Consider the following 25,102-nt stretch of genomic DNA (forward strand, 5'->3'; position numbering starts at 1 on the left):
GTCACCTTAGACAAGTTCCTTCTGCTGGATCTGCATTTCTTCAGCTCCAAAATGAAACTGATAGGACTAGAAGATCTCTAAGATTCAATCTAAGATACTATAGTCCCATGAATTAGTACTTGGGCGGAATGTCAAATTGTCAATTGAAGCCATATTCATAAGAAGGATTCAAGAAGAATTTCTGAGAAACTATAGACCAGTGAACTTCATTTCTATACTATTCAGGATGATGGGGATCTCTAGTAAAGGTAAGACCCTTGAACATTCAAGCAAACAAAACTCATTTGGGAGAAAAACAAATGGTGATTTCTTCTCAAAGGCAATCATTTCTTTCTAGTTAATTAGAGTTGTTTGAAGGGTACTAGCTATAGCTTTGGTCAATTGTTACAATCTTTGGATGAAGTTCTACATCAAAACCATGACTCACTCTGGAATTATGAAGATTAATCTGTCATGGAAAGGAAAGCGAGGGCATTTTTTGAGGAGGGAAATCATAAACAGTAAAGTTCCCAAGGATCTGGCCATATTTAATGCATATAAAGGATGTGAAGGGAAAAAAGTGAAAATTTTAGGTTAATGTCACATGGTGGTCATCTCTTTAGGTGGAAGATGGCAGGATGATGGGAACAAATTGAAGGAAGATTTTTTGTCATAGCTTATTAAGGTACCATAGGCCCAAAGAGCTGGAAGAGATCTTTGAGGTCTGAATCCCATGTTCCATGCATAGTTCACCTCAGAGTGTTGGACACCACTAGGAAAGATGTTAGGATAATGCATCCTCTCACTTACAGGGCATACAAGAAAATTCCAAACTAGCTCAAATATCCTGCAGGTGACAGGGATCTTGCCTCATCATTGCTACAGATGTAAATTTAGAGCGGGATGGGATCTTAGTCATCATCAAACCCAACTCTCTCATTTTACAGATGAGGGAACTGAGGTCCAGGGAAATTAAGAGATTTATCTAGGATTACAGTCACTAAGTACCTGAGGCAGGATTCAAAGTCAGATCTTTTTTGATTCTACACTCAGAACTCTTTTCACAGTGCCACCAAAAAGACTGCTTGAAGTTGTACAGCAAGCAAGGAATGAAAGGCACATTTAAAGTAGGAAAAAAAATCAAGCTTCACTTGATTACAGCCTAGCAGGGAACTGGAAATTGCTTTATAGACTATTTTCAGAATATATCAGGTAATTTATATGCCTATGACCCAAAAGTCCAACAAAGGAAAGAGAAGAATAAGAGAATGGTATCCATTTCTTTATTGTGAATCACAGTATATTCTGCCTAGGATTGGAGGTGTACTTATGATTACCATATCTCAAGGAAGTTGGAACAGAGCTGAAGAACAACCTAAAGAAGACAATAAAATTGACTGAGATGATGAGGAAGTTGCTGTAGAAGGGTGTGAAGAAGAAAAAGTCTTTCAAGCCAAGACTGATGGAGGCAGGGATGTGACTAAAATCAGTATTATCACTGGACATGCAAATAAGGACCCATTTCACCTACTCTAGAAAATGTCTAGATCAAGTGGATAGAAAAAGACTAGAATCTCATAATGGAGAGAGCCATGAGGATCAAAAGAGATAACTATGGGGACTGAATGTGGATTATAACATAGTATTTTTACCTCTGATGTTGCTGTTTGCTTATTTTTTTCTTACTCATTTTTATCTGAGTTTCTTATGTAGTAGGATACATGTGGAAATGTGTTTAGAAGAATTTCACGTGTTTAACCTATATTGGATTACTCACTATCTAGAGGAGGAGGGGAAGAGGAGGAAGGAAGAAATAGTTGGAACATAAGGTTTTGCAAGGGTGAATATTGGAAATTATCTTTGCACGTATTTTGAAAAAGAGTGCTCACTTCAGCAGCACACATACTAAAATTGGAATGATACAGAAAAGATTAGCATGGCTCCTGCTCAAGGATGACATGCAAATACATGAAGCATTTTGAAAAATAAAAAGCTATTTTAAAAAAGAAAATGACTAGAAGATAGAATATAGAGAGAGTTTAAAGAACTATTGAATAAATTTGGGGACTGATCCCTAAAGGATTATTATGGGAAGCTGGACTGTTTGTGGACATCTTTAATCTGGAAACTGTCCATAAGGGGCTCACAAAATCTTATCAGAGAAGATATGTGAAAGTGCTCATTCAAGGGAAGTTATATTATTATCAGTAATATCAATAACAATTGAACTAATAACCTTATGAGAGAGATAAGTGAAATCAAGAAGTTGATACCATGGGTGATAATCCTGTCTTGGGTACCCTTTGAGAGATCAAATCTTGGGCTGGAAGGGGCCATAGGATAGATCACAGTGTAGGAAAGAAAGAAGATTTCTTATTTTCTTAAAACTATCTCAGTTGATTTGTACTTAATATCTGGTGGTATTCTTAAATGTCTTCAGGAGTGGCCATATCTTTGTTACTTGATAAATATTTTAAATACCCTGGCACCTCCAGCAGACCTTGCTCTGGGACCTCCTCTATAAAATGGTAGAGTTGACAAGAATGAAGCTATCTTTGGGGTACTTCCAACACTGACAAGTTCCTCTCTGAATCAGTGCTGTCTTCATTGAACAAAAGGGCCTCAAAGCACACCAGGACTATTTGGGGAGAAGAATGCACCCAGGTTCTTATTCTGAGGCTAAAGGATTGACAATAGTTTACAGAGAGCTCTACTGACCCTCATATTTTTTATGGACAATGGAGATGAAGACCAGAGGTGTAGGTACTGGGATGAACCAAGTCACTCTGACTTCCAAAGCTAGACAGTCACTAAGACTAACTTTCCAACATCTCAAACATCATATGAGAATCTATTTCTCTTACTTTGTCTATATGACAGCAAGAACGTTGAGCCCCATAGAAGGAAAAGGAACATAAACATGTCGCTTTTCTTTCTCTTCAACCTCTTTCTCTTCCTTGCTAGTGATGCTTAATGAGAATTTTGAAAATCACCACTGACTAACCAAATCATTGGCCCTATCTTCAAACTGAAGATGAGGAATTTAGTTGGGCCATAGGGACCTTCCAGTTACCAACCAATAGACTTTTGGAACCAGGCCCAAATCATAGCTCAATGACCCAAGGGAAATCAGTCTCAGTAAAAGACCAATTCAAGGAAGGATTAGGAACTAGAATTTTGGAAATATGTCCTATTTCTCTTTATGACAGAATGAATTCCACTTTATCCCCAAGGATAGGACAAAAAGAAATGGTATTTGGGTCCAGGACTGGATGGCCCCCATGATCAACTACATTCCCTGTCACTAATTATGCTCCCCCAGCTGTATATTCTGTCCATCAACTGCAACTCCTTGCTGACTGTGGTCTTTCTTATAAGCTATGACCCCTTGACTGACTACTCCTTGTGACTGAGATTCCCAACCATCTAGGAACCCCTGCCCGCCCACTCACCCTCCCCTTGCCCACTAAGAGAGTTGGCATCTCTGGCAATTGGAGGCATTAAGAATTCACACTCACGCCCAGCTGCAGCAGGAGGTGTGCTGGTAGGAGAGGAAAGAACATTGGATAACGATACGTGGCTAGGGCTAGAAAGATTGGTTACATCCTGGCTCTGGCTTGTGACGGAGGACTGTCTCCTGAGAGCCCCCTGAAAGGAAGCGCCACTCTTGAAAGTATTGACTACTTCAATCTGCAACGGAGGAGAGAACGAGACAAGTTGCGAAAAGGGTGGACACAACGGCTACACAAGTGACAGGCATGACAACCAAAATAAGAGCAATAATTAATAATAATAATAATAATAATAATTAATAATAATAATAATAATAGCAACGATAACACCAGCAACAGCAACAACAATAATAATAATATCACTTAAATTCAAAAAAATTAAAAAATAAATAAACACAAACTGAAATGCCTTAAGGAATTTCTGCTTAGCCCCTTCCCCTTTTGGAAGCTCTCCCAGCTGAGAAGGCTGTTTTAGTTGGTTTCTCCTGTAAACTGCCACTCTTTCTCCTAATGAGGCAAAAGTGGGGAGAGGGATTATTTCCCAGGAAACAGAACTTTTTTCCCTTCCTTATTTCCCAAGGGTAACTAAAATAAAGCCTGTGGGTCAAAGGAAGAGGTCCTAAAGGAGAGGGTATTGGAGAAGGTTGGAAACTGCAAGAATGTTCACACTTTGGACCCACTTTCCTCCTCATGGTGTGAATTGAGCAGATTATGGGGATAGGCTACAGTGAGCCCCTTGCTAGCATCTCCAACACTGAACCCCATTGCTTCATTTCCATTTAGGAAATGAGACTACCCAGACACCCCCCAACAGACTTGTCTGTTGTTTGTGGTTTGGGTGAATTGAATTTTAGCTGTTGAAATGGCACACCATATTGTGGACTTTGATTTAATCTATTTATAATAAGTTTATCTACTGGAATCACTGTCAGATACTTATGATGGACGAAGAGAGATACAAAAAAAAAGGTTTACCAGGCAAATTATCGCAAATTATCTCCTTTCTTCCATCCAAGATGGGCTACTAACTGACACATCATTTTAAAGTTGACAAAAATATTTTACATGCATTATCTCTGTTAAGCTTCACCAAAATCCTGGAAGGTGGAGATAGTAGGTAGTGCTGCTATCTTCTGTTTACCGATGACAAACCCAGAGAGGTCAATCAACTCACCCAGTTTCATGCAGGTAGAAAGAGAAAGAGTTGAGTTTTGACCCCAAGTCTTTGAAGTCTCAAGATCAGGGAGTCTTTCCACTAATCATTTCACACTGCCCTTGCAGTCTTAAAAATGATCAAAGGACATCATTGAGATGTAAGTACCCTACACCTCCCAGAAGCAACTGGGGTATCGGGCAAAGAATCAAACTTAGAACCAGTAGTTCTCTTGACCATCCTTCATTTTTCCAGTTCCTGGACATCTAGACTACTCACTCTCCAAGGAGAAGACAGGCCAATTTTGTTAACAAATATTCTGCCTTGAGACATATTTGCAGAATCAAGCCTGGGACACAAAATTGAGGAGACAGGGCTTCATAGGCTGAATCTGTCCTCTACCTCAACTGGCTTCACCATTTCTCCCTTTTCTGTAGACTATGAGGCTGGTAACCTTTATTGTCTCCATATTTAGAGCCCCTCACATAATTCCTTCATTCCCTTATGGGAGCAAGAGTGGAATTGTTCAGAAACACGCCATGACTACTGAGGGGGAAAGTGTTCGATGTGTAAACTTGGCCATGCTCTGGTACTGACTTGAGATCAATTATAAGAGAAGCATGTGATGATGCCTTGTACCAAGAACTATACCCATCCTCTATAAGTGGTAGATGGTAGTGTTTGCTACATATGGTAGACATGTACACATGCTACATTTCTAGAGCTTTTTAAGCTTTACAAAGCATTTTCCTCAACTAGTATGGCAGAAACTAGGCAATGACCCACACCTGACACCATATACCAAGATAAGGTCAAAATGGGTTCATGATCTAGACATAAAGAATGATATTATAAAACAAATTAGAAAAACATAGGATAGTTTACCTCTCAGATCTGTGGAGGAAGAAGGAATTTGTGATCAAAAAAAGAATTGGAGATCATTATTGATCCCAAAATAGATAATTTTGATTATATTAAGTTAATAAGTTTTTGAACAAACAAAACTAATGCAGACAAGATTAGAAGGGAAGCAATAAATTGGGAAAATATTTTTACATTCAAAGATTCTGATAAAAACAAAGCATTTTTCTCACTCCCTTTTGAAGTAGGCTATATATATATATATATATATATATATTGTAGATGAGGAGACTGAAGCCCAATTGAGTCACTTGCTTGGGATCACTAAGCTAGTAAACATCAGAACATGTTTTGCTACCTGGGTCTTTCTGCCTCCAAATGCAGAGCTGTTTCTAGTGGACCACACTATGTGACTTTGTATATTGTCTATTGTTCCCATTTGAGGTCCCCAAATTCGCTATATGGATAAACAACCAGTCAATCAGAATCTCAACAATAATCTGGTGAAGTAAGTTATTCACAGAAGCATTTTTCTACATTTGTGGACATTACACATAGATTTTGGCACATGTATATATCCTCTATGAGTTTTTGCTGGTATATACACAGATGCATTTCTACAAGTGAGGTTCTAGTATGTTTTGGTGGATGTATGCATGGTTCTGTTCATATATAAGCATGTTAGAAATGGGGATATATTGAATTCATGAGTATATTTATAAATGTGAATTTGTGTAACAACATGATTTTTTTATACACATGCATATGCTACATAAATTTCAGGGTAGCTGAGTGGTGCAGTAGATAGAGCACAGGATCTAAAGACTCAACTTCTTGAGTTCAAATCTGGCCTCAGAAAATTCTTATCTGTAATTCTGGGCAGATCACTTTACCCACTTTGCCTTAGTTTCTTCATCTATAAGGTGAGCCTAGAGAAGGAAATTGCAATCCACTCCATATCTTTGCCAAGAAAATCCCAAATTGGGCCACAAAGAGCTAGATATGACTGAAGGACAGTGAATGTTGCCAACAACAATGAATATTTCTGTGTATACAGGCATTTGTGTATTTCAGCACTGTGTGCACAGGGACATCTCTACATGGGAATTTAATTATGGGTGGATTTATTAGCATATGTGCATGTATACTTATTATTGTTTTTGTATGTGCAAAGATGATACACTATGATCCTTATACATAGCAACAACAAGATTATGTGATGATCAATTCCAGTGGACATGGCTCTCTTCAACAATGGGATGATTCATCCAATGGTCTTGTGATGGAGAGAGCCATCTGTACCCAGAGAGAGGACAGTGAGAACTGAATGAGGACCACAACATAGTATTTTTGTTCTTTTTGTTGTTGTTCGCTTGCATTTTGTTTTCTTCTCATTTTTCTCTTTTTGATCTGATTTTTCTTGGACAGCATGAGATTTGTAGAAATATGTATAAATCAATTGTAAAAAAGATAATATACTATGTCTCTGTGTGTGCATATACATATTAATACATGTGAACACACATGCTTTTCTGTAAGTTTGTGTTGTGTTTCTGCATGTGATTCAGAAGTACATTTTTGTATGAGAAAGTAGAATTAGAATTTGGACTTCAGGTTTAGCTATATGGGACTTTGCAGACTATTTTTATAGATGAAGATACTGAGATTCAGAGACATTGAGTAGGTTGGCTAAGGGCACAGAGATTGTTTAGTTGTCCAAGTATTTGTGACCCTACTTGGGGTTTTCTCAGCAAAGATACCAGAGAGCTCATTTTACACATAAAGAAACTGAGGGAAACATCATTAAGTGACTTACCCAGGATAATATGACTAGTGTCTAAGGCCAGATTTGAGCAAGGTCTTCCTAATAGTTAATAAGTAAGAAAGGATTTTAATTCATTTTTTTTTTGTCTCTAAGAATATCACTTTATCTCCCAAGCCACCTAGCTACCTACTCCTATGTCTGTGCACATTTATGAGAAGTGGGTTTGCACTTCAGTGTTTTCTGGATGTGTGTGCATACCCATTGCTATGGAAAGGTATGTCATATGTTGACCTTGAACCATTATTGTGAATGTCAAATGAAAAAGAAACACTTTGGAAAAGATGAAGCAGCTTACAAAGGGCTCTGGGCTGAGTTAGAGCATCCCCTGATTGGGTTAGAGGCTTCTAATTGTTCTTTGCTCTTCTTCATTATAGTAAAAGCCTCTGTGGGGAAGAGATGCTAGATATGTCCAATTACCCACTCCAAGCAAGCATTATCAAGTCCACCCAGGAGATACCCCAACCTGGGCCAGCAAGTCTGGGGTTGAACACTCACCTCTGAGAACTGCTGGTCAGCTAAAGTAGACTTGGGGGGAAGCAGTTACTCCCTCCCTCCCCCAGCCCCACCTTATCCCCAGGCTTCTCAATCCCGCCCAGACTCACTGAGGAACTCCTGCCCCTCCCCTGAGCTCATTATCCACTTTAGTTATTGCTATTTTCCTTCCCCGCTCTTCATGTCTACTCTAATTACTTATAAACTGGAGATGATTAATTAACCAAAGAGACAAAATATCATTAGAGGAGGCCACTCCAATATGGAAAAAATATAAATAAAACAAAACAGTGACTTTGTTTTGGAGTGAGCCTTATTCTCAGAGCTGCAGATGGACTCACAGAAATAGGGATATCTCACTATATAGGATCTTGGGGTTGAGTGACTTGGGAAAATGAATCCCAGTTGGTGTAAAGGAGAAAGGGCAGTAATATGGCTGTTTCTCTAATAATAGCAGAAGGATGACATGGCTCTGGGGACTATTACCATAGGAAGGAGAAAATTTTTACCACCCCATTGAGGAGTCTGATTATCAGGATTCTGGCCAAGATGACCCTTCCTCTTCCTCACTTCTCCCACCCATTTTCCTCCCAAACACTTGCTTTTGCCAGAGGCCTTCATGTGCTGGGCCTGGTGTAAAGAGAAGAGCTCATTTCCACCTAGGATGTCTCTTGATTGGCCACACTCTATATACCTGAGTTTGGATCCTATTCAGGCCACGGAACCACAGGATCTGTCCACGTCGAAGTTCTCTCTCAGCATGATCAATCTCCTCAACGTCCTCATTGAGTTCTTCCTCGGGGATCTCCTCTTTCTGAGTGAGCCGTCCTGCCTCCTTCAGGAACTTGAGCCTGCTGGTTGGGATGGTGGCAATGATCTAAAAGGAGACAAGAAGAACTTAACAGAGGCACATTTATTCACTTATGAATATTAATTCATCTACTAATCAATTCATTCATTTACTTATCCAGTCAGTCAAAAAAAAAAAAAAAACATTCATTAAGCCCTACTATGTGCCAAGCACTATGCTAATTCACTTATTCAATCAATGAGTATCATGTGCCCCCCATTTACTTTAGGATCACAAGCCCAGGACGCTCTGAATAAACAGAGAAGAGGAAGGATGATACCTCAGGTAGGAATAATAGAACAGGCAGAGGCATGAAGCTAAAAATGTAAATTAGAGAGTGATGGTTCCTTTAACTGGTTGGCAAGGGTGTGTATGTATGTATATGGTATATTTATGTACTTATGTGTATAAACACAAGTATCTCCAGGGTATCTTTGCAAAAGTAGAATTCAAAGGACTGAGATTCATTATGTTTTACTCAGTTCATTCCTTCCTTTTAGAGATGGAATCTGCAATACCAGTAACCCATGAGTTAAAAAACTTAAAATTTCTTCACCATGGGAAGAAACAAGTCTAGTGTTCTGAAAGCAAAATGTCATCTTCTTCAGAAGAACAAGATAGATGCAGCTCCCTTTTCCCAGGGTTTTCATAGGACTTGTCTATGGTTCAGAAGGAAAAGATTGACTTCCTTCAATAGTCAATCCTATAGCTCAATTTGGGCAGGAGAATATCACAGGCTCTCAATGCTACCAGAAGAAGATACTAATCTCCACTTTTGTGGTACAATACCCAGTAGACATGAAACATGAGCTAATTAAACAATGCATGGAGTATTAACTTAAAAGACATGCTGTGGGGGGGGGGGGGGGCAGCTAGGTGGTGCAGTGGATAGAGCACCAGCCCTGAAGTCAGGAGGACCTGAGTTTAAATCTGGCCTCAGACACTTAATACTTCCTAGCTGTGTGACCCTGGGCAAGTCACTTAATCCCAATTGCCTCAGCTAAAAAAAAAAAAAAAAAAAAAAAAAAAAAAAAAAAAAAAAAAAAAAAAGATATGCTGTGGGAGATGATAGGGGGCTAGGTTTGACCTCCTGATTCTATTGACAGACATAGGTATTTCCAATTGTCCTTTGTACAGAGGGATAAGGTTTACAATAAGGGGTTGAAAGTAGTCCTCATTGAAACTCTTCAATAATATAACTCTTATTTTGGGATACCAAACAGTCACGTTTGTCTATGTTAACTGGGCTAGAACCCCCTCTTTATGTATTATTGCATATGATTCCAGGTAAATCACTTAATTAGCCACCTCTCTAAGACTATAAGTTGCAAAACAGGTACTAATCCTTTAGCAGTAGGAATTTCTTCACCAGAAATTCTCCATAATGATGAATCAAATGTCCTATTGGTTCCTCTCTGACTCCTCTCACCTCTCCCCCACAAAAAACATAAGAATAACATCCCTTAGGAACTAAATTCAGGAGTCTAGAATTTCTCACCTGTTCCAAGTTTCCTATATTAGAAAATATTCTCGGGGGGGGGGGGGGGGAAGTATGTTCACAAAGCTAAAAGACAGCAAGTCTCTGGACTTAAGGATAAGAAAAGCAAGGAACTGAGAGAAGAGTTGGTTTGAGAAGACTGTGGTAACTGAGAATTAGAGAATGTCATTATCGGAAGACCTGGTGATCAGCCATCCTATCTCATTCAAAAAAAGGATGAAGGGATTTGCCTAAGGTTTGATATGATGCTAGGAGCCGAATCTGGAGTGGGAGAATTCGAGTTTTTAATGCTGCCTCTGTAATTAGTACCTGCTTTCCTTCAGTGGTCATTATCCTCATCTGTGTAATGAGGGGGTGGGACTAGTTTGTCTCCAAGATTCCTTCAACTTATAGATCTATGTCATATGAGTAACTTTGAGAGAGGAGGGACTAGGATTCAGTTTCCTTACTCAATGAGCATTTCTTAAGTGGACGCTATAGACTAGGTACCATACTAGGTTCTGGGGCATAAAGTCAAACCAAACAGTCCCAATTCTCAACAATTCACAAAGTGTATGGGAGTTAAGAGTGTGATGAAGGTCACAACATAGTCACAAATAAGTAAATGCAAAATAATTACTAAATCATTGTGGACAGATGTGAGGGAGGTTGTGGTAACATCAGGGGGGATCCAAAAGGAACTCTTGTAGAAAATGGCAGTTGAACTGAACCTTGAAGGAAACTAGGGGTATGTTACAAGAGTCAGCAGCTGCTTGCTTATATGTTCCACTCTGAGAACAGAAACCTGCCAAGAAGAGCTTACCTGACCCCAGACAAGCTCTCCTAGTCCAATGAATATACACCACATCCACTGGTCAAGCTGGAGAGGAGAACAGCTGAATGGCTTCCCCCCGAACTGCACAATGACTATCTGGAGACAAAATTGGAGACACAAACCCATCACCAGAAGAAGGACAAGTTTCATCTCTCAGAGCAGGGATTGGGACTTCCTGCTGGCAGGCGCCAGGTGACGTTCTTCCAATGAGGATGCCCCAGGGTCCTGGTTACCTGAATGGCGAAGGTGCCCAGTACAATTGTGCAGAAGATGGGGTTCCTGAAGATGCCATCGAACACATTCCGCTCTCCATGGATTTTCCGGGCATTGATTTCATTGAACAGCTGCATCATGACGAAGGTGTTGAAGATAATGGTATAGTGCTCAGAGGGAGGAGAGTGGAGAGGGGCATTGCGTCCACTGTCAATCATGAACATCTTCTCACCTATAGAAAAGAAAGTGCAAATAAAACCAAATAGCCCTCAGAGACATGCTTGGTCAATAGCTTTACTTTTTCTTAGTTTTAGCTTCCTCATTTATAAAATTAAGGGTTTAGATTGGTCTCTAAGATCCCTTTAAGTGCTAATATTCTCTAATTCTACTTGTCTATTCTACAATGACTATGTAGGTATTGGAATAGTGATAGGAAGTGGAAGGGAGAAGGGGAGAATGTAAGAGAAGAATATATAAAAATTAGTCTTTTTACAAAAGTGGTTCATAAACTTTTTTTTCTACCTCATCGCACATTCTACCTCATAACACATCTTTGCGTTATCAGTAGGGAACTATAAACATGCTCGTGTGCTTGCAAGTTAAACTTCTATACATTTCATAGGAGAGACTTCTTACATTATTGCCTGAGTTGCTTCAATAGATCTTATCGGTGTGTATGTTTCTACTGAAGTTGTGGGTCAAAGTTTTTCTGTCCATTTTGGGCAACTTTTATGTATCATGTTCCACAGATTCTCTGCAGGTAATATTGAGAGACTTCCTTGTATATTAAGAGATACCAATGGAATATGCAAATTATTCATGGTCTATCCCTCCTTTTAATTCTATGATTATCCCATGTTTTTTGATTATACTATTGCTTCATTTTTATTTCTATAGAAACTATATCCCTTTAAGACTCACAAGCATATAACATGGGTAGATATTGGTATTAAAAAATCAATATTTTGTTTCAAAGAGAATTCTGTTTGGGATCACTTAAGGAGCTTTGCAATTTCCCAGAGAGGATCCTGCCTACTCTCCTCTTGTTCAACTCTGCATCCAAGTGATTGTCCACAGTATTTCCTGTCATGATATATAGATATAGATATAGATAGATAGATAAATATATATATACACATTTATATGTAAGACATAAAATATATATGTGGGTATATATGTATATATGGGGAAAGAGAGTCAGCGAGGAAGAACTGCTGAATGAATCTATACAATAGAACTTCCTGGTCTTGGTTTTCCCTATTTGTTTAGTTAAGTCAGGATCTCTTAAATGATTATAGCACCATCCACACATCAACAGGAATATTTGAAGAACCTCACTATTCCTAAAAAATCCTTCTTTAGCTTGGACTCTGCACTGGATCAAACACCTTTGATAAGAATATGCCCCTCTATTTTATGCCCCACTTGCTATTTAGGATCAAGATGATCTCTTTTCCTGTATCTTTTAAGTAGTAGAGAAAAATTTTGATGTATAGGTAGGAGAACTTTTTGTTCCACCTTGCTGGAAGAGAACTTTTCAAGTGGTATTTTGTTTTACTGAAGGAATCTTTTTTTAGTCAATAAACAGTTAAATACAATGGGATCTTATCTTCTTTAAAATTTTCAGCCAATTGTATGATAGCAAATATACAGTATACTCATAGTATTTTTTGCTAAAGCCATACTGTTGTTTACTAGTAGACTTAATGTGTAGATTTTGATAAACATAAATTTTATATAATATTTTATAAAGTTGTGAAAACAGGTATGCAAACCAATTTTTTTTTCATTTTCTTGTTAACCTTTATAAATATTAACAAAGGCTGAAATTTTCACTATACCTTTGGTTTCTTCTCCTACCAATACTTTGAGAAGTGATCTCTCATTATTCCAAACATTTGTATTGCCCCCAGCAAAAATCTCCTCTATCTCCCTTGACCTAATTTAGCTGCTTTTGTCATATTTATTCTCTTTGATGTCACTTTTAATTTCCATGTAAACATATCAAGGACTGTAATGTCAAAGTATGAAGGTTCTACTTTTTTAATGGTAGAAAAGTTTGTTATAAAAATGCAGATCTTTTCCATTTTTCTTTCATTTGTTTTTCTTTCTTCCATTGTTATTTTTAAATACCCTTATAAAGACTTTTCTTGGTTCTCTTACCAAACTTTTTCTAAATTGGTATTACTCCTACAGCTTCTTTTTATTTTATGATACAATATTCCTCCAAGTATTTCATCCTCCTCCTTGAGGTTTTAGAAATGAGTCTATAAACTAAAGTTAATATTGCATCATAGCTCTCTTGGCAAGTAAATCAATCTGATGACTAGAGTACTTTTTAGGCTCCCTGATCTTCTTGTTACAATAGTTGATTTGTATCAGTTAAACTTGTATGTGAAATTATCATAGTTTGTGTCTATGTGCTCTTTTATTCCTTTTTGTCCACATTCCCTTTTTGTTATTAAATTGTTTTAATTGCATGTCAAATCTTATTCATGTTTATTCTTTCTTCTAGCTTTGCACTAATTTTGATATTTGCTCTAACAAATTTATTGTCTGACTATATACAGATAACTAATAAAGGAATGAATCCCACATAAAAAAAATTACTGAGTTATTTCCTGTATGTGAAAATATAGGCAAAATTAATTTCAATCAAGTTCTCCAATTGCTTGTCTAGAACCTTCTAATTCTTTTATTGATAATTGTGTGCCTAATACAGAGAAGATTTTTATGTAGTCTAAAAGCCTTTGGCCCTTCTCCCTCTCTCTTACTGATCAAAGGTGTTCTTATCCTCCTGACCTATTCCTCCTTTTCCTCTAAAGTCAAAAAGAATTAGAATCTGTGTTTGGAGGGTCTTATTAAGTTCCTTGTAGAGATTTTCTTCTCTTCATCCTCTTATGAACTATAATTTCATAATGGTCTTTTTTTACATCAGAAATACTTGCACTGAGATGACCAAAATGCCTTCTCAAGTGACATTTCTTCTTGCTTTTGTATGCCTAAAATTAAACTAACTCCCTCAACTTTCTAATTTATTTTTACAAGATGAACCTGTAAGACAAGTTTCTTTCCACTGTAACTTCCTTTTGTCTTTGGATTTCATTTATATCAAGACTGTCAAGGTTTACATGAGTCATTTCCTCTAGTAGGATGTCCTAGTACGGATATCCCAATTGAACCTACCCAGAGCTAAGCGAAGAGTTATAGACAGCTTAAAAATAAGGTGATTCTTAGCAGCCTCTGCCCTTTATTTCCTGTGATTTTGCTACCTTCATCATAGAAGCAGAGAGGATGCTCACAGAACCAAGAGCCATATAGGATTTTCCTTTGTTTCATGGAGTGACATGGCCAAAGGGTTCACCGCCAAGTTGCCAGCTTACTGATGATGAGACTTCTGACAATCAGCCAGTTTAGTCCTTAAATAGAAGATTCAATGTGTTTCTGAGCCTCTACAAAAGGCCTTTTAAGTATGACAAAACCTGCCACAGCTTTTGCTTCACTGGCTTTGCTGTTGAGAATCCAGTCACTACCACTTCACTATGAGGTATCTGAGTTAATTTTTTTGGTGTTCTCAACGACATCAAATCATTAATGAAGATTTTTTTGGCCCTTTCTCAGTGAATGTGTTAAATACTAATGGATCTATAGGAAAGCAATTGTAGAACAGGTAGCTCTTAGAGTCTTTCACTAGGTCTTCATAAAACTTTTCATTTCGTTTCTCTCTTTCTGCCTTTCTTTCTTTCTCTTTCTCTCTCTCCTTTTCCTTCCCTCCTTTTCTTTTCTCTCTGTCTTTCTTGCTTGCTTGCTTTTTCTCTCTCCTTCTTTTCCTTTCCTTCTTCCTTCCTTCCTTCATTCCTTCTTTCCTTACTTTCTTGCTTGCTTCCTTCCTTCTTTGATTTCATCATACTTAAACCCAAGCCATGAGAGCCATTCTGGATGGAAGGTGTTGTGTAGGAATAGCTACTGAATCAAGGAAACCTTTACACTGTTGCAAAGCTTCAGGGAGCCACTGAACTTCTCTAGACAGTTTTTTTCCTCGGTAAAACAGGGATATTGGGCTAAATGATATCTAAGATCCCTTTCTACCTCTGGAATTCAGTCCTAGGTCATAATGTTCAGAATCCATGACTTGAGAATTTTATAATTGAGATGGACAAGAACTTAAGCATTACAAAGGAGCACACAGTGACTTACCAACAAAGAGCAGGGTGAAGATGAGCGTGAGCTGGTAGACTGCATGGCCTAGGATATTCTTCATCATGGTGCGGGAGATGAGCGGCTTGTTGCGGCCGTATGGCTTACGCAGAAGAAGAGACTCTGTAGGTGGCTCTGTGGCCAGGGCCAGGGAGGCAAAGGTATCCATGATCAGATTCACCCACAACATCTGTACAGCTTTTAGGGGAGAGTCCTGGAAGAAAAAGAAGAATGAACAGTCACAGGATGGAGGGAACCAGGTTGGGACAGTTCTGGGTAGGAGAATATCCCATTAACAGACCCCCTTCCACAGAATAAGGTATAGCAGTTTTTGTCAGCAGTGTATGTGTGTGTTTGTGTGAGTAAGTGTGTGTGTATGTGTGTGTGTATGTGTGTGTGTGTGTGTGTGTGAGAGAGAGAGAGAGAGAGAGAGAGAGAGACAGACAGATAGAGAGACAGAGACAGAGAGAGACAGAGACAGAGAGAGACAGACTAGCTTTGCTGAGAAAATCTTAAATAAGGAGACAGACTATCTTTGCTGAGAAAATCTTAAATAAGGTTACAAAGTCAGTAAAATTATTAAACAACAATAACAATGTATCTAGCATTGTGGTAGATGCTAAGGAGACATGTACAAAGAATGAAATAGTCTGCTCTCAAGGAACTAGCATGCTAGTAATAGAGATAACAAGCACATGTGTATATATCCATATTTATCTATACACTCAGTTACAGATATATGTATGTGTATATGCATATATATACAATATAAACACAAAATTCAAAATATGAATATATATGAATTAGTCAAATATGAGGTAATTTAAAAGGAAGGGTACTCAGGAAAGGGTTCATGGAAAATATGGAGATCAAGGTGATTTTTAAAGGAAGAGAGAGGAAGGAATTCTATGAGGCAGGGGTAATGAGGTAGTGTATTTTAATCATGGAGCACACCCAAGGCAAAGACAAGGAGATTGGAGATAGTGTTGTGTGTTAGGAACAGAGAGAAGACAAATTTGACTGGTTTCACATATGGATGAGAAACAATAATATCTGGAAAGATTGGTTAGGACCAGATTGCATAGGGCTTTAAAAACTAAACAGAAGTTTCTATTTTATCTTAGAAATGATAGGAAACAAAAGAGTTGTTAAGCAGGAAAGTCACATGGTCAGATCCTTACTCAAGGAAATCTTAGAGGGCTTTAGAATGACACTCCCCCTGAAGCTAAAGCCTAAATATTTGTTATCTTGTGTGATGGTTGTGGGCAAAGTATGGGGGAGTGGGATATACGGTACCAACAGAACCTAAATTCTGGTTCTCATACTAGCTGTGTCATTGCGGGTAAGTCATTTCCTCTTTCTGTAGTTCAACTCAATCTACCATAAAATAGAAGGAGGGATCTAATTATTTTCTAAAATCCCACCCAGCTCTAAATCCTGTAATCCAATGAAGTCTTATGTATTTGGATATTGGTCACCAGGGTATTCTATACATTCTAACTGTAAATTAACTGGAACAAAGAGATGTTCCTGTTCCATCACAACAGCAGCTCTTAGACTCCTCAATCAATAAACTGTGAAGGGTAGTTACATTTCCAAGGACAGCATGGAACAATAGAAAGAACAACAGCATTCTTTATAATTTATACAACTTTATAGTTTCCAAAAGTTTCCTCATATCAATCCTGTAAGAGTCAATAAAGTAGCACCACCTCCATTTTACAGATCAGGAAACTGAGACCCATTGAAGGTAAATGACTTGTCCTAAACAATAGGTAGCAAGTGGAATGGCTGAACTTTGAACCCATACTCTCTCAGTCCAGTATTCTTTCCACCTCACCATGCTGCCTCCCATCTCCTACAATTGCAAACCCAGATCTCTTTCCACCCTCCTTCTTATTGACAGAGACTCATTGTTGGTCACAGTGAGTATAGGTGGACCCAAGAAAAGCCTTGAGTCTAATTGAGCCAAACACAGGGAAGCTGAAGGCTTAACAATGACTATGGCTAGATGCAAAAACAAAAACAAAAAACAAAAAAATAAAAACAAACAAAAAACCCTAAGTTTCTTAACAAATAAATATTGGGGAAGTAGACACTAGAGGGCACTGGTTATCCACAGACCTAGGAGACCTATTCCTAATGCGAGTGAAAACCTGACCTTTTAACAGCTCAGGCAGGGCTGTCCTGTCCCTACAGAAGGGGCTGGGGTGAGGACAGGATGTTGGGAGGAGTTGGGAATAACCCTGCTGAGGCTCACAAAGGAGCCAACCATATGCTAACTTTGCTTGGAGAATCTGGCCTGGGACAAATTGTAGTTCTGGGCCTTCTCTGGCTGTAGGAATAATTTAGGCACTGATTTGGGCAAAGGTATCACAGTCCCCAGAAAAGACCACAACATGGTTTTTCAAAGAATATTGGAGCTGAAAGGGAACTTAGAATGGAATGTTAGGGCTTGAACAGATTTTAGCACATCCATATTCTGGAGCAAAGAGAGCCCTTAGAACATAAAACATTAGAGTTGAAAAGAACTTTAGAACATGGATTGTTGGGGTGGGAAATGACTTTCAGACAATGTTAGAACTAGATAAGACATTAAAAATAGCTAAATTCAATGCTAAACCCATGAAAAGGAGAGCTGAGGATTCTGGTAAACACCCAGGAACAGTTTTTGAAAAAATCTCTCCTTGAAATCTTGCCAACATGATCTAGCTCCTTGGAATGGCCTGGATGGTCAATCAGTCAGTCTTGCTTTGTGTCTAACATGTAGCATAAAGCAAACCAGGAGAGCAAATTTCTTCTAACATTCAGCCCAGAAGTTGTGGAGTTCTGCTAGCCCTTTCAGGGGATATGTGAGGTCAGAACTATTTTCATTGTAATCCTAAAAGGTTTTAATTTCGAATATGATATATAACTTCTTAGGACTTACGTTACTTGGGCAAGCCCCTTACCCTTGTTTGCCTCAGTTTCCTTATCCGTAAAAATGGCTGGAGAAGGAAATGGCCAACTCCTCTAACGTCTTTGTCAAGAAAATCCCAAATAGGATCACAAAGAATTGGACAATGACATAACTTCTTATATAGTACAAAATATGCCATACACAATCCTCAGGAGCTCTCAAAAAAAATTTAAGAGTATAAAGGGTCACTTTAATGTTCTTGGTCAATTATCACCAAGGTGAGATGCATACAACCTACAATGTACAAAAAATTCACTGAGGTATAAGGAGAAAATATTAAATCTGGTTTTATTTTGTATCTTTAAAAAAGTTAAGCTTTGCTAACATTTAATATGTAGATTGGCCTTGATGCACTAATTCAATTTGTATATCAGTAATGTGGTACATGTGGTATATGTGGTATCCTGAGGAAAGTGGAAGTTCTCTACCACAGAGAAATCGATAGTAACACCCTCCCTTATTCATTTACTTTCATCATTTTATAAAACAATGTAGTATGAGTGGGCCTTGAAGTGGGTTTAGGGATTTAAAGGATATTAAAAAGATATAAACTTAGTATAAATCCAGAAAGATTTTGAAATTAAAACATCATAATTTGTTCAATAAGGATAGTCAACAATGATGAATTATATTCACTCAAAATATCAATAATAATTTTAGCAAGAGGAAATATTTTGTGACACTAATATGGAAAATATTTTAATAATTTTAATTTCCAATACATTTTTGAAAATGATTTTTCCCCTTAAAAGGAATGAAGACACAGTTTCTATTAGAGCTAAAAGTCACTTCATCATCTCAAAATAAAATGGCAGCCAGTAAATTTTTTCACACAAGACTAATTTTTTAATGGATTTCCGTGACAAATTTCCTTAACATAATTTTTTCAATGCACTTTCACAACTATTACTGATATCCCCAAGGGAGATATTATCATTCCCATTTAAGAGATGATGAAATTGAGAAATTAAATGATTTAACTGAATTAAAATAAAGAGTAAGAGGCAGAATCAAGACTAGCCTCCAATTCTCCAGACTCCCAATGTCTACCCACAGATTTTTAATGAAAGTTAATAAAAGCGGGAAGCTTTCCAATTAAAGGAAGTTTGGGGGAATGTGGAGGGCAGAGGGCCTGTGAGTGTGACTATTTGAGTCCACTTCTGTCTGGTTCAGAGAAGTGATTACTAGAGGAAAGAGTGGGATCAAATTCTTGGCCCACCTCTTGCTTTTTTTCCTTCTTTTCAGCTGACATTATCACTCTGGCCATGGTGCTTCAATTTCCCCAAACCCTGCCCTTTTACACTTAGACCAACTGTAGTAAAGAATAAAAAAGAACCCAGAGGGGGTATTAATTAAGAAATACCATAGCAACCCATGCATTGTTTGTACTGTTTCCATCTCCTTTCGCAGTCCCCTGATAAAGATGGGGATGGGCCTGATAACATGACTAAAGCTTACCTGTGTGATGCAAGCACCCGTGAAAGCCACAATGACAGCTACCACATTGACCGTTAACTGGAACTGCAGGAACTTGGAAATGCTGTCATAAACATTGCGGCCCCACATCACTGCCTTGACAATGCTGCTGAAGTTGTCATCTGTCAGAATGATGTCCGAAGCTTCCTTGGCAACATCAGTACCAGCGATTCCCTGAGAGAGAGAATAAGTCACATTAGGGAAGGATGATCAGGGACCCGCAGAGAAGCAAGAAAAGACCTCTGTGCTACAGGAATCTGAGAACTTCTGCTGAAAACTGATATCTTCCACACTCAGAGGGACACACACCTCACAGAGGCATGGGTCAGGCCCATAGATTCTCAATTATAAAGGGACCCAACTCATGCCTGAGAATTATTACTATAACATAAGTAGTTATAAAGCATTCTTTTAGCCTTCACTAAGAGGGAACCTACTATCTCCATAAGGCAGTCAATTTTACTTCAAGAAAGCACTTATTGTTAGGAATTTGTTTCCCTAACCATCAACAACATTCAAAATTTGATTTTTTATGTCTATCTATTGTTCCTTTTTGTTCTTTTGGGGCCAAGAAGAAAATTGTATTCCTTCATCTTCCAAGAACTTGAAAATAGATATTCTCTGTGTGTGTGTCTCTGTGTCTGTCTCTATCTCTGTTTTATAATTAATTCCTCAATCTATTTTATTCAAACTTCTTTTTTATTGAAACTTTTTGTTTTCAAAACATATGCAAGGATAATTTTTCATCACTGACTCTTGCAAAACTTTGTGTTCCAATTTCCCCCTTTCCCCTCCACCCCCTCTCCTAGATGGCAAGTAATTCAATATATGTTAAACATAGTAAAAATATATCATGTCTCTCTTAAGTCTTCTCTTTTCCAGTTAAACCAAGCATAAATTCACTGACTTTAAAGGATGTTTTTTTTTTAAATAAACAGAAAGTAACAGTATTATCACCATTTTTACCACTCACCCCCAGTGGGAGGTCACCCCAGTTCCTCCAACCATTCCTCATGCTGCATTTGAGGCCCAAAACCATGCAGGAAACCTTCCAATGGATTTTCTCAAGTTTATCAATATGCATCCAAAATGGGACCCTCAGAAAATGAACATGATCTTGAGAAATAGTCTGACCAGAGCAGAGAGCAGCAAGACTATTTGCCCTATCACCTTTCTTAGTTATAAGATCACCCTGCTGCAATCCAGCAAGTAATGTTTTGTAAAGGGTGAATATATCTACTGCATACAGACTCTATGCATGTGCACACATACATGCACACCTGACTGCATTACCCAATCCCTACATGCATGTAATACATGTAATATACACACAGACCCCTATATTCAAATGTTTCACTCCACATGAAAACATACCACTGTTCCCATGACATGTATCTCCATCCACAGAGAAGCACTCAACCCCCTACATAACTATACCATTTTTTCTGCCATATGTACCTATATATCCAATACATATGGACACAAAGCACACATCTACTTTCCTATAAGGAAACTAGCAAAACCCAACAACAACAACAACAAAACCCAATATCTTGCTTGGTCTCAAACTTAGTTTCTGCTCTTATAAATCAACAATTTTGAACAAAGGCATTTCAGAATTAGGAGCTGCTCCTATTTCTTTTAATGATAAACATAGAATTTGACCAAGTGAACAGTTGGAGAATCCCCTGAAGAAGGTATATTTCTATGTTAGGAACCCAGGGTACATATATATATATATATATATGTGTGTGTGTGTGTGTGTGTGTGTGTGTGTGTGTGTGTGTAAGCTTTTTGAGGTCAAGAATCACATCTGATCATTATGTACCCACGTATGCCCAGCATTTTGGTCTGAAGACATGAGAAGTGATTCATAAAATTCTGTTGGTTGAAGAAAACTATGGGTCTTCAAGACTGACTAAATGGCCATAAGGGTCTCTCAGCCCATAAAAGGGTAGGTGCACTTTGGATGACAACTTGTCCATACCATGGCAAAGCCAACATCTGCCTTCTTCAAAGCTGGCCCATCATTAGTACCATCCCCAGTCACAGCCACGACCTGTCTCTGCTCTGTGTGAGTACTGTCGATGATGCCTGTGGGGAGGGAAAAGACTTGGAGTAAGCAAGGAACATGAGGCAAGTCCTGTCCACCACACCCCTCAAGAGTCTCACTTCATGGGTCTCAAGAAGAGAAGTGACCCTACTTTTCCCAAGGTTACATAGAGAGACAGCAGAAAAGCTAAGGGTAGGAGCTAGGTCTCTCATTCCCCTGTTCTTTCTAATGCATCATCCTTGTATGGAGGAGTGGTCTAGTAGGCAGTGGGATTAGGAATTTGAATATCCACCTTCTGCATCAGATTCAGCTACTGACTAGTCAGGCGTTCTTGGGTAAGTCATTTCTCTTTCCCCCCTCCCACACATACATCCAATTCCTTCATCACTAAAATTACAAAAAGATGTACTAAAATGAGAATACTGGATTAGATGAACTCAAAAATCCCTTTCAGTTCTGCCATCCTATTGGTCTCTTTAAAGAATGATGAGTTCAGATTGAATGAGTCTGAAAATGATTTTGAAAAGAGATCTATATATAGTTTGGTTCTTTGGAAATGGGAACAAAACAGAGTCTAAATTTGTAAATGTTCTTGTGCTTTATTTAATTACACCTCTTTTATGTGGGTATTTTAAGGAACACCAACCATGATGTACAAGGACTCAGTCACAATATGACAATACAAGGGGGATAGTAAAGACCCAGGGATCTTAATCACAGGAAGGAGAACAAGAAAGACATCATTTCCTAACAGAACAGTGGATTTGGAAACAGAGAATTTGGGTTCCAATCCTGAATCCTGATTCTGACATTACCCCTGGACTTGGAGTTATAAAGGCTTAAACTGCTTATTAGCTATGTAACTCTCACTTTGCCTCAGTTTCCTCATCTGCAAAATGAGATGGATGGACCAAGTGACCTTTAAGGGCATCCTAGGCCTCATGCTAAGATTTTATGATATGTGCCAGACCCTCTCTATGCTTTGGTAAATAATCCAACTCTACAGGGCTTGATCTGTGATCCTTTTCAGCTCTGGACTCATGATCACTGGCTATACATACATATGTTTTCCACCATTTGGAATATAAGATTCTCAAGGGCAGGGACTATTTAATTTTTTTATCTTGGTTTCCCCAGTACCCAGCCAAGTGTTTGATTTATAGCAGTTGCTTAATATATGCTTGTTGATGGACTGCCTAATTAAATTAATGTACTGTAAATGGAGTTTGAGGGAGGATAATGATCCTGATCTACAGGGCTCTTTACTGACGAGCATGGACACACCACTGAATAGGAATATTCACCCAATGATAGGAAAGAATAGGACACACAATGATAAGAAAGAGAGATCTGGTCTATTAACAATTGTAACAGAGATAAGTTAGATTTAACTCAGAGATTGACTCATAAATTATCGTGGACTTAATGAGAACTCCTGTCCTGTGAATCATTAACCAAGTTATTTACAATTTCAATTTGGACTTTCAAGTCAACCCCCCATTACCCAATATTAAGCTCTTTGGAGGGGCATCAATATATTTACCAGTCATGATCCATTTTTTCCAGGCCTGATTACTTCTAGAGGACAGAACCATTTTGGTCTCAGAGCTACAGAGCTAGAAGATTAAACCCTGTGGTAGAGATGGGTCAAAGCCATCTCAAGGTCTCTCCCAAGCACCACAATCATTTCAAGATGAATAAGTGTAACCTGTCAGATTGGCTAAGATGACAGGAACAAATAACGATGAATGTTGGAGGGGCTGTGGGAAAACTGGGACACTAATACCTTGTTGGTGGAGTTGTGAAACAATCCAGCCATTCTGGAGAGTAATCTGGAATTATGCCCCAAAAGTTATCAAACTGTGCATACCCTTTGATCCAGCATTGCTGCTATTGGGCTTATATCCCAAGGAAATACTGAAGAAGGGAAAGGGACCCGAATGTGCCAAAATGTTTGTGGCAGCCCTCTTTGTAGTGGCTAGAAACCGGAAAATAAACGGATGTCCATCAATTGGAGAATGGCTGGGTAAATTATGGTATATGAATGTTATGGAATATTATTGTTCTGTAAGAAATGACCAACAGGAGGAATACAGAGAGGCTTGGAGAGACTTACATCAACTGATGCTGAGTGAAACGAGCAGAACTAGGGGATCATTATACACTTCAACAATGATACTGTATGAGGATGTATTCTGATGGAAGTGGATATCTTCAACATAGAGAAGAGCTAATCCAATTCCAATTAATCAATGATGGACAGAATCAGCTACATCCAGAAAAGGAACACTGGGAAATGAGTGTAAACTGTGAGCATTGTTTTTTTTGTTTTGTTTTGTTTTTCTTCCTAGATTATTTTTACCTTCCAAATACAATCCTTCCTTTGCAACAACAATTCGATTCTGCACATATATATTGTACCTAAGATATACTATAAGATATTTAATATGTATGGGAATGCCCGCCATCTAGGGGAGGGGGTGGAGGAAAGGAGGGGAAAATTTTGGAACAGAAGGGAGTACAAAGGATAATGTTGTAAAAAAAAAAATACCTATGCATATTTACTGTCAAAGAAAATGTTATAATTATAAAAATTAATTTAAAAAAAAGATGAATAAGTGTAGCCTTTGAAAGCCTGGAGGATCTTGGTGCTTTCTCCCATAGATATCCTCTGATCTCTCAAAGTCTACACTAATGAAAGAAACTCAGGCCCTGGAAAGCCTAAACTGAGTTGGAATTGTTTTTAGTCTAAAGATGATCCTAGGTAAGTTAGAGAGGTTAATCACCAGTGGCCACTAGGGGATGTTTTATGTTTGTTTGGTTTTCTATAAACACTAATGAAAATATTGATCATTTGCCATCTGCACAGGAAATGGTATTCTTACACGTAGAAGAAGTTATGGATTGTTAAAGTATGGGGTAAGTACAGAGTGCTCTACATTTTATAAAGTACTTTTATGTTTATTATCATCTAACTGCCATCATGTCCTTTAGATCCCAGGTCTTGCCATCGGCTTTGCTTCTGTATCCTAAGGACAACTGAACTTTGTCGTCTGCCCTGCAGCTGCTCCTCCTATATATGTTGTTTTTCCCTATTTCGAATTAGGGAATAGTAAAAGTATCACTTTTCTACCAACATTCCAAGTGCTTAGGACAGGAATCGGCACATAAGATGTACTTATGACTTTTTTATTCATAATGACGTAGTCTCATAATCTTA

General features: G+C 38.2%; 1 protein-coding gene and 1 non-coding gene across 25 annotated transcripts in view; one reads left to right on the plus strand and one right to left on the minus strand.

Moving 5' to 3' along the window:
- ATP2B2 (ATPase plasma membrane Ca2+ transporting 2) overlaps nucleotides 1–25,102 on the minus strand; it is a 504,660-nt gene that overhangs the window by 9,794 nt on the left and 469,764 nt on the right. For 20 of the 24 annotated variants that reach the window (XM_074283917.1, XM_074283910.1, XM_074283919.1 and 17 more), the window contains 6 exons: nucleotides 21,817–21,923; nucleotides 19,812–20,003; nucleotides 15,395–15,608; nucleotides 11,218–11,429; nucleotides 10,973–11,080; nucleotides 8,517–8,699 (listed from right to left, as the gene is read on the minus strand). In XM_074283917.1, coding sequence (XP_074140018.1) covers nucleotides 8,517–8,699; nucleotides 10,973–11,080; nucleotides 11,218–11,429; nucleotides 15,395–15,608; nucleotides 19,812–20,003; nucleotides 21,817–21,923 — 1,016 coding nt within the window. Of the gene's footprint in view, nucleotides 1–3,493; nucleotides 3,670–8,516; nucleotides 8,700–10,972; nucleotides 11,081–11,217; nucleotides 11,430–15,394; nucleotides 15,609–19,811; nucleotides 20,004–21,816; nucleotides 21,924–25,102 lie in introns of all 24 variants that reach the window. The other 4 variants (XM_074283928.1, XM_074283929.1, XM_074283931.1 and 1 more) reach the window with 2 other exon arrangements.
- LOC141552442 (U6 spliceosomal RNA) lies at nucleotides 1,861–1,967 on the plus strand. The gene has a single exon (XR_012485222.1). It is a non-coding gene; the product is annotated as a U6 spliceosomal RNA (small nuclear RNA).

The sequence above is a fragment of the Sminthopsis crassicaudata genome, chromosome 1, assembly GCF_048593235.1.
Source record: "Sminthopsis crassicaudata isolate SCR6 chromosome 1, ASM4859323v1, whole genome shotgun sequence".
Classification (NCBI taxonomy): Eukaryota; Metazoa; Chordata; class Mammalia; order Dasyuromorphia; family Dasyuridae; genus Sminthopsis; species Sminthopsis crassicaudata.